The following is a 10916-nucleotide window of genomic DNA, read 5'->3' as shown; positions in this document are numbered from 1 at the left end:
AAAATAATAATTTATTTTGATATGTTGATAATCATATCAGTTTTATGATTTAAAAACTTTTAATACAGTAAAATTAATTGATCTGTGCGACCGCACGGGAGATAATACTAGTATATATATATATTTGAAATACGTCAAGCACATCAAAATATTTGTCCCCTTTTGATAGTTAAAATGCTCCGGTAATCAAAGAAAAGACTAACATTGGAGGTTCGTAGATGACAGAGTTTGAAACATTGCGCCAGTAAGAACGTCTTCGATGGTTAACTATTTTTTTCTTCAAAATAGAATAGTGATAATAGAATTAAGTTTTAGTCCAATAATATTATATTGTATAAATAGAAAGATTAAAAAAAAAATAGATTATTCTAATGATAGACTAAATTCATTTTTATTCTATTATAAAATGAAAAGATAGGGTATTATTAGAACATTTTTACTCTAAACTCTATTTTAGAGTTTAAAATATGGTTCTAGATGCTCTGACTAACGGCCACCACAATTATTGGTTGCAAATTATTCGTTGACGTTAATTAACTAACTAACAACAAATAATCATTTAATTTAGCATACTTCCAATTTGTTGATTTGAGATTTGTCTTAGGAGTCGTTTTTCTCATTTGATTTTCATCCTACTTCTTTCAATAAGGTCTACTTTTCAAAGATGTCCCTCTTCGCTTGTTTGCTGTTACGTATCACATGATCATTTTAGTTTTATATGTTTATGGACTTGTAGTAATGAAATTATTCATGCAATAATAAAATGGAAAAATATCCTTTTTTATGGAAAAATATCCTTAAACTACATAAAAGTTTGGCCTTTGGTAATATATAGTTATATACTATTAGATATATTTTTTTTCATAAGCATATAGTATTTTTAAAAGCGGAAATAATGATTAAAAGAAAATATGTGCATTAAAGAAAACAAAAGAAAACCACGGCCTCCGGAAAAGACTTGAAGAAATTTATACCGAGTCAAGAAATAAAACCTATGGAAAAAGTGAACAAAAATACCGCGTAATTATATGAGGACTCTTCTTAACTCGTCACGATCTCGCCACGTGTCCTACTAAAGCCCCTTAACTTCCTCTTTTAACCGCCAAATGAAACCAACTACGTACATACACACATTCCCCATTAACTCCTCCTCCTCCTCCTCCTCTGATCACAACACCTATCACTAATGGCTGATGAAGATCGTATGACGTTAGCACCGACAGAAATCTATGGACGGAGCGATGAAGAACAACAGAACGGACCAAAAATCTGGCGTCGGAAAACAGAGGAGCCTCCAGGAAACTGTCTTGTCTACTCCTTAACAATCGTCGTCATCGTCTTCGCAGTCTGCCTCATCCTCTCCTTGATCTTTCTCCGTATCTCAAAACCAGAGATCGAAACCGTATCTATATCCACAAGAGATCTCCTATTCAGCGGCAACTCAACGAACCCTTACTTCAACGCGACGCTAGTGAGCGATATCTCGATTCGAAATTCGAACTTCGGAGCTTTCGAGTTCGAGGATACTTCGTTGAGGATTGTTTACGCTGATCATGGAGTTGTGGGAGAGACGACGATTGGCGGGAGACGGGTAGAGGCTCATAAGACGGTTAGAGTAACCGGGATTGAGGCTGAGATCGGTTCGTTTCGGTTATTGAATACGAGGGGTTTGGATTCGGATTTGAGGTCTGGGTTTTTGGAACTGACAAGTGTTGCTCAGGTTAGAGGAAGGATTAAAGTGATGGGAAGGAGAAAATGGAAAATTGGTGTGATGAGTTGCACCATGAGACTTAATTTAAACGGCCGGTTTATTCAAAATTTGTTATGTGATTAGTAGTTAGTTTTTTTTTTTTTTTGTCAACGATTAGTAGTTAGTTATTGATCGGTTTTGTTATCCGGTTCAGAATATTATTATTCTTCGTTGTTTTGTCTGTTTTGCGATATTTTCATGGTCTTTGACTCTTTTGTATATGAATTATGAAATACTTTTGTTTACGAAATACATACCTAAAAGGTTAGCGCGTTAAGAAAATGATAAATTATTTTCTCAATGGTAGAATAAATGCACATTAAGAATACTTTCCCATTGTTTAGTACTAATACCCCACATTTTGATTAGTACTCCGGTTAAGAAGATTTCTTTGTTGTTATATATGCTTTTGCGATATTGTAATTTTAGGGGGGCTTATTGAATTAAGGGTTTGAGTAGGTTTTGAAGATTTTAAGATTTAGAGGGTTTTGTTGAATTCTATGATTTTGATGTAGGGTTTTGTTGAATTCAAGGATTTTGATGGAGATTTAAAAGGAAACTTTGGTAGGATTTGGTAAGATATTTCTAAAATATTTTAATAATAAATTCGGCCACAACTTTCTATTCCTATTTGTATCTAAGGTCTATGGATATAGGTTGGTAGGGGAAAAATATATATTTACGGTTGTTATATATTGCTCTGATTTTGTGGCTAAAGTATTGACATATATATAGGTTGCCGGATGAATATATCTGTTAATATATTGCTAATCTATGTTTCCATATAACAGGACACAAATAAAGATGCAGATTTCAAGCTCAACTGGAAGCGAGTAGCTATCACAAGCATGTTTGGACTTGGTTTTGTTGGTAATGTTGGCCACTTCTGGTTTCTTTCCTGCTTCTTTCATAATCATTTAGCTATAAATGCTCATGTTTGCATCTCACCTAATCCAGCAAAACTGTTATACTTGCGGTATCGCAGGTACGGAGGCCTTGATATAAAAGCTTTGATATGTACCGAAGTCAACACGTTTTGTGGCACAGTGGCAGCCAAAGTGGCAATGGATGGTCTTATATTTGGCCCCATAGATCTACTTATATTCTTCACATAATGGGATAAGCTACGGGCAAGAACACATCTCAAGTTAAAGAAGGACTCAAGACAGATTTTCTACCAGCTATAGCTCTTGAAGGCGGAGCATGGCCGCTTCTTCAGATCGCAAACTTCTGATACATTCCTGTTCAATAGCAACTACTTTACGTCAACATCTTTTGCCTGATATATTGTTTTAGGAGATGTTGAAGACGGCAAGAGAAGTAAGGTTTGTTAGCTGAAGAGGTATGTTTCCATGTACCATCTGAAGCTACTGCATACAACACTGATGCAAATGTCTCAACCCTCCAAATAACTCATTCTGACTCAATGGAAACTGATTCTGTCCCTCCTATAAGCTCACCAGCAGATAATTCCACATCTATTAGCGATTCTCTATCTGATATAGTATGTGTTCCGGAAACTACACAATTTAACACGGATTCTGGTTTCATTGGGAACATCACTACATCAACTTCTGTTTCACCTACTTCTTCTGCTCCTTTAGTCTTTGCTGCTGCACACTACCACTGTCTACCCTTGTGGTGGATTTGAAATGTAAATCCAGTGTAGATGGCCTCCGAGATAGTTGCTTACAGTTAAGTGATGCAAAAGGATCAAACAGATTTGCTAATCTAGCCATGTTAGAAGAAGATATACAGCTGGATGTTGTGACCTCCCCCTCTCAGTCTATGTCCCCATCAGTCGAAACCAACGCTCAATTTGTTTATAACTCTTCCGTGCCTTCAACGCCATCTTCATTTTCAGACCTTTTTGTGGACGATGTTGTGGCTACAAGCTCCGATAGTTTTGATATGGCGCAAAGATCTCGTGGAGATCGTAGTAAATATGAAATAATCTTTTTTTTCTTCTTAAATTCCATCTCTTTAGATGGTATTTTGTTCTATTGGATTTGAAGGGTAAATGATAGTTTTTAATAATCCAAAATAACTTTTGATGAATCTCATTGATGAAATCCATATTTTCCAATAAAGGGTGATTTAAAAGAGTTTTTATAAATGATACATCCAATAAAGGAGGATTTGTAATTTTTTTTATAAATACCTAATCCAATAAGGGAGAATTTGGCAAAAACCTAAAATTTTATGAAATCCCTAATCCAATAAGCCCCACTTAGTCTTTGTATATGAAGAGGAATATTTTTGTTTACGAAATTCATAGGTATTGTAAAAAGTTTAGCGCGATAATAAAATGATATATATTATTTTCTCAATAACAAATACATTAATCTATGCTATTATTTATGAAGTGATTTTGCTGATTTGTCACATTCTCCATGATTTTAGCTAATCTTGCTTATTTTTCATATTATTGTTAGTTTTTTTTGTTAGTTTTTAGCTTAAATATTTAATTTATTAATTTAAATAATATAAATATTTCGAAATTTTTAATTAATTTATTAATTTAAATATTATACTATTTCGAAATTTCTAATTGGAATTATAATTATTTTAACTTCTTATTAGTTTTTAGCTTAAATATTTAATTTATTAATTTAAATAATATAAATATTTCGAAATTTTTAATTAATTTATTAATTTAAATATTATACTATTTCGAAATTTCTAATTGGAATTATAATTATTTTAACTTCTTATTAGTTTTTAGCTTAAATCATTAATTTATTCATTTAAATAATATAACTATCTCGAAATTTATAATTGGAACTAAAATTATAATTGTTTTAACTTTCACAAGTGAAGACCAATTCTTGTTTTCATGTAATGTAAGATGTTTTAAATTTTATAATTTCATTTTTCTCATTCATTCAAAGTTGTATAAGTTATAGTTTTTTTTTCATCCTCTAGGTATAGTGTTTTCTGGTTGTTTCAATTGCTTGCGTTATTTTTATGATATCACTTTCATTTTGATGTGAACTTTCTTTTTTCAGTGGTTCAATCATTTTGTGCAGATCAAACAATATTTTTTGTCAAACAGTATTATTGGTGGAGTTGTTTGCATTAACGGCTATATGAACAACATCAAAGCTTAATTCTCTCTTTAGCTTTAGATCCTTTTTTGGGTTTTTGACATCTATATTTTTGTACTTTCGATATTTGTTTTCTGTTTAGTTGGACTTTTATGTTTTTCTTTCTTTCGTTGAGTTTAAAAAACTACGAAGCAAATCGGTTTTATTACATGTTCTAAATTATTTAATGGCAGTTATTTCGCTTATATGTTTTATTACTGTTTAATTTATAGGAAAACTTATGCTTTAATATTAAGTTCAGAGAGTTGCTTATGTAATCATGTTACGAACATGTGTTTAATGGTTTAATCTCTAAAACGGCTAAAGTAGATATATTTTTAATGAATAATTAGATTTATCATTATATAATTAACTATAATAGTTTTTTTTAAGTTTTCTTCTAAATTATCACCGAACTTTATTTTTTATTTTATTTTTACTTGGATTTGTGTGTTTCAATGTTTATTGGTAATTTAATATATTTTCCTGGTTTAAAAAACAAAGTAGATTAAGAGAGACCAAAAGTTCACATTTGTTGTCTAAAAAGGAAGTTCACATTCTTATTTTACTTTATTATGTGTAATATTTGATATGTAATTATGCTCTCATGGTTTCATATTTTTATGATTTTCTTTTGTACTAAGAAGACGTAGACCGAGATAAAAATTAAAGAAAACTAAAATAATTAAGAATATAAAAAATAAGTTATTTTCATGTTTAAATCATAAGAAATATATTAATAACTATTAGTAAAAGAACCTAGTGGCGGAGTAAATGAGACTTTGGCCAATATTTAATATGAATGACCCCGCATTTTTGACTCTTAGGGGGTGGTATTCGATCCAGAAATTTAATAGAATTTCAAAGAATTCATAAATAAGAATTTTTGCACTAGATTATAAGATTTGACGAGGTTTGGATGCATTTACATAATTCTTATGTTTACTTTTTCTTATGGATTTTAAAAGAATTGACATAAATTTGACAGAATATTAATTTCTCTAAAATCTATGAAATTTTTGAATTTTTGGTTGTGACGTTTCTCCCATTTCCATCCTAATACAAAAATTGAATAAATAAATATATTTACTAGTCATCTTTCACATACATATGTATATGCAAATGATTATCTTATACAAACAAATAATATGAGCAAACGGTAAATACTAAACTAACGTCATTGACTAATGATAACACAAAGAATGAAAACAAAAACTACGAGTTTCATGCTTTTCAAATGTCAACTAGATTGAAAAGTTTCAGAAACTATCTGCCCTTTTTTCAAAAAAAAAAAAAGTTTCAGAAACTATCCTAGCGAGATAGAGAGAGGATTACGATCCATAGATTACGAAGGGGAAATTAATATTACCTGGCGTTGAAACGAGAGAGAAGAAGCGGAGAACTCTCGGCGCGTTACTCGATGAGGAAAGTGGATAGGCAGAGGAGAAAGACGGAGACACCATGAGGGATAAGAGATAGAAGGATAGACAGGATAACACGTGAAACCACGAGTGCTACCACTACTCTCTCTCCCGTCACAAATGACGGCGATGATTCTCCGACCATATGATCGCCGTGCAATAGTTTATACTATCATTACAAAACCGTAGAGAGGCATGAGTTACAACTCTGTATGTGAACATGGAGGTTCAGACTGATCGTCACCATTCTTTGCCCTACGTTTGGAACAAATAAAAAAACAGAGAAATAGAGATAAATGTGATTATTGTTGTGTTTTATTACGATACAATTCTCTTCATAAGAGTAAGGAATTGGTTCTTTGTTTTTTTACAATAATTTTCCATTAAATTCTTTTTGAATAACATTACTACAAAATCTATCAAATATTGAATAACACTAGAATTTAAAGTAATTAGAAAATTGATTACAAATCTTTAATCCAATAACAGAAGAATTTGAAAGAATTGATGAAATGCATAATTGAATAACAGTATAATTTAATGGAAACTATGATTCCTTCAAATTCCATCAAACTTCTACTTCCAATACCCCCACCTTAGATGCAGATACACATCACATTACATCTACTGATTAGCTCATACTGTACCGGCACAAATGCCGGTTTAATATATTGGTCGTATGAGATGGATCGGATTTAAGATATCGTTAAAACGAGTTAACAAGCTTTGCAACCACCACATGCCGGTCCATCCATGCATTCAGAAAAGCGGGTTGGTTCACTTTAGCTAAGCAATTTCTGTTTACCAAATATGGATTTGGTTTGGGTTGTTTAGTATGAAAACAATATCAAACGCTTTTGAAATGAAACTTGATTTGGATTCTTTTCTCCAAAAGTTTCGATACGGTTAATCTGTATTTCAATTCTGTTTTGAACCTCACAGAAATTTGGACAAAACTGGGCTTGGGCTATCTTACTCAATCTGGGTATATTTTAAAAATCCTTTATATAGGTTACTTGTCGTTTTATAACATAAGTACTATACATCATTGATTTTTGGTTACTAAGCATTGAATGTTACAACTCGAAGAAATAATCGACATGCATTTTGTAACCCGTGTGCACGCGATGATTTTGCAACTGATAAATTTGAAATCAGAGTCAGAGCAATATTATTCCAAATTATTTTATTATTATTTGTCAGTATGTTATATAGGAAGCTATATTTTTACTTTTTATTCAATAGAACCTACTCTATATCCTACGGGAGCTTGAAATTTATGAATTTTTTTTGTGCGAGAATTATGGATTCGTTTTTCTTCCTCCTTCTTTTTGTCGTTGTTTCGTCCTTAAATTTTTACCACTTACGAACAAAAAGAAAAGAGAACATCACATCGACAAAGGAAAAGGGAAAAGTAAATCTGTTTTTTCACTGTTTTTGTCTCAACTTTCACCCTCTCACATATCAATAAAGCCTTCGCATTTACTTCTCTTTCCGTCATTCCATATTTACTAATATACCATTCACACAGTAAAAAAGAAAGAAATGAAATAAATTCAAAGTAAATGACATGGTTAACATCTTTTGCCCACTCTTTAACCACTGCTTTTTGTCACATATTCTAGACAACACCAACAATTTTCTATAATCCCATATGACAATAGGGCATAACGAATAATACATCAATCAGTTATCTATTTCAAGTTATTTCCCCTTAACCCTCAAAAAGATGATGCAAAAGGAAGAAGAAGAAGTCTATTTTTCTTCTTCATAAGCTTTTCATGTTCGAAAGTTTCATTAGTCATCATCACTACATGACCAAACATAGCTGCTACCACTCTTACCAAAGTACAAAGCTAAAAATATACTAGTATTTACAATAAACATAATTATTATGCGAGAAAAAGATCCACGATTGTCTCATTTATCGTAAGAGGATGAATCACTTACCGATCTTGGTAACACCGACGGATCTTTATCTGGAAAAAAAAAATTAAAATAATCATATAACTAATGAAATTCAGAAGAAGAAATGTAAGAAGAAAATGTTAATGGAGATACCTCGAGAGGAATTGAAAGATCTTTTGCAGTGTAAAATGGCGCTTTGAATGCTATCTTGCTGCTGCAGAAGCGAGTCGTCACGTCTCCTTGACTCAGACGACGTCGTAACAGTAGTCGCCGGCGGAATCGTGGTCGTCGAGGAAGAGGATCTGCTTTTACCGAGGTGCTTCCTCACTACTTTAAAACCCGCCGGAATATTGATGTTTATGTTTCCCGGTTTATGAGCCTTCTTCACCGGAGACCCCGCTTTCTCCGCCGCGGGTATAGTCGCCGGAGCGGAGGAGTCCAAGCTTAACGGGCCGGAGTGCTTCAACTTCTCGCCGTAACGACGCGAAACTCGGACGTAGAGAGGCTTCACTTTCTTCAAATACTTTTGCATCATCACGAACCGGTTCTCTTCCGAAACGACAGGCTCGCTGCCGTTTTGCCTCTTCGTGGTGGTGGACGTACACGGAGAAGAAGACGAGGATGAGGAGTTTCTTAAGCTGTTATCTCTCGTGAAGAGAGAAACTACAGGCACTTCTTCCGGTTTTAAACTCACAGTAACGGTACTTTTCAGTTGAGACTCCGGCGACTGAGACGGTGGTTGCGACGGAGGAAGAGGTGGATTTTGCTTGTCCAAGTCTCCAGATTTCGCCAGGAGTAGCTTTGATTTCTTCATGCCGAGCATGAACACAAGAAGCTTAGTAGCTGATTTCAAAATCGACGCCGATAACTGCGCCGCCGGAGCTTTGACGGAGCATGTCTGCTCTGTTCCCGTTGACGGCGGTTCAACCTCCTCGACGATCTGTCCCTTTAAGTAAACGTCGCCGGAAGGAGAGACTATAAGGTCTTGATCTACTCCCTCATCTTCTCCGCCTGAACACGACGAGAGCGTGAACTTGTACTCACAACCACCCTCCGTACAGTCGGAATCTCCCTCTCCGCTTTTTCCTCCTCCGACGTCGTCTTCGGAAACTTCATCTCCGTGTTCTTCGCTTTCTTCTTCTTCTTCAACCGGAACAGCGAACTTGAGATCAAAGAACGGTCCTTCGTCGTCTCCTGCATCTTCTTCCTCGGTTTCCTTGACAGAGACGGAGGTGACAATGGTGGTGGCTTCGCCGGAGTAACGGCAAGAAGAGTCGGAGGACTGAGGAGGGAGGAAGCTAAGGCCGGAGGAAACACCACCGCCACCATTGTTCTTCCAGTAGTTGAGGAGACTGAAAGCTTCCATGGTAGGGAAAGCCAGAATCGTCAGCCTTTCAAAACGCTGCGTTTTTTTAAGCTTTGCAAGTTTTTTTCTCCTTTTACTTTCTTTCTGCTACAAAAGTTTGAGAAGAAAAGAAAGGGTTTACGGTGGAGCTTGGAAGAGAAGAGTGAAAGCTATAAATGCTAAAGTGGTAAATAATCACTAACATTAATAATTAATTTATTTTATCCTTCTTTTTGTATGAAACCATTAATTAAGCTAATTCTTTTTAAGATATACTTCTATTTCTAAAATGTAAGTAGTTTTAGAGAAAATATTTTGTTTCAAAATATAACTTGTTTTCACATTTTAATACACATTTTACGTTTTATTGAATATAGTTAACCAATAAAATAATATATGATTCTTAATAGTTGGTTGAATTTATACATTAAATGATACATTTTAAAAAGAAAACAATTTTTTTAAATTTAATGTTTTTAGCTAAAATTATTTACATTTAAAAACGGAAGGAGTAGTATTCGATATTTTTGCTTTTAATTGCATTGCTTTTTTAACGACAACTTTTAATTGCATTGCTATTTGACAAATTTGTGAAACAACTGTAACAAAAAACAATGTTTTTTTCTTTAAACAAAAAATAGTGTTATGACAAAAAAAAGTTTGGAACACTGATGCATTGCTAATTAACGTTCCAAGTTTTTACTGTCTTCAATAATACAATGAGTTACAATTTAACTGTGTTATAAAAGTAATGGAAAAGTCTATCTTTATTCATAACATAAAGGTTCGTTATATAGAAGATTACATCGTCATAGATAAATGAAAAGATTATAAATCATAATCTCTTGGTTATGAGCTATTCACAATCTGGTTCATAACACTCCTCCTTGGATGTCATAACCATTTATAGCTTGTAATGCGTTTTAATGTTGCCTCATTAAAACCTTATCAGGAAAACCCAATTGGGAAAAAACTAAGGTTAAGGAAAAAGAGTACGACACACATTACTCCCTCTGATTTGGACATTACTGAAGGTCCCTTGGACCTATCCAATTTTCTGCAACCCGTGGGTGATGAAGATCTTAGGCAGAATATGCTTCATCCTCGAACATGATAGTTAGTTCTTCTTTACCATCGGCCATGCCACAATCTGATCGAACATATTGAGTCATCGACCTCAAATACACACACACGAAATCTTGGATGATGTTGCTGTGATATGCGTGTACCACCATGTGTAAAACATAACATGTCTAAAAACAAATCAACAAAACCAAATAACCCCTCTTTGGACAGGTTAGTATAAAATAAACCAAAATCAAAGGCTTCTTCATCATCCTTCTTATGGACCAATCAGATCAGTGTCTGAAACAAGACTTCTGCATCGTCCATCTCTGGACTAAATG

The 10916-nt window shown here is 33.6% G+C and overlaps 2 protein-coding genes across 2 annotated transcripts; one reads left to right on the top strand and one right to left on the bottom strand.

The window, feature by feature from the left end:
* The first annotated feature begins 1134 nt into the window (after positions 1 to 1134).
* Positions 1135 to 1906, top strand: LOC106317027 (late embryogenesis abundant protein At1g64065). The gene has a single exon (XM_013754887.1). It carries the CDS (start codon positions 1187 to 1189, stop codon positions 1832 to 1834), a length of 648 nt encoding a protein of 215 aa, XP_013610341.1. The 5' UTR covers positions 1135 to 1186; the 3' UTR covers positions 1835 to 1906.
* A 5906-nt stretch (positions 1907 to 7812) lies between these two features.
* On the bottom strand, positions 7813 to 9647 carry LOC106315875 (probable membrane-associated kinase regulator 2). Its single transcript, XM_013753706.1, has 2 exons — positions 8319 to 9647; positions 7813 to 8236 (listed from the first exon to the last, which is right to left on the bottom strand). Exons 1-2 carry the CDS (start codon positions 9529 to 9531, stop codon positions 8178 to 8180), a joined length of 1272 nt encoding a protein of 423 aa, XP_013609160.1. The 5' UTR covers positions 9532 to 9647; the 3' UTR covers positions 7813 to 8177.
* Positions 9648 to 10916: the final 1269 nt, after the last annotated feature.

The sequence above is a fragment of the Brassica oleracea genome, chromosome C9 (assembly GCF_000695525.1).
Source record: "Brassica oleracea var. oleracea cultivar TO1000 chromosome C9, BOL, whole genome shotgun sequence".
In the NCBI taxonomy this organism is placed as follows: domain Eukaryota; kingdom Viridiplantae; phylum Streptophyta; class Magnoliopsida; order Brassicales; family Brassicaceae; genus Brassica; species Brassica oleracea.
Note: the sequence above shows the minus strand (reverse complement) of the source record. Positions and strands in the feature narration are given on the sequence as shown.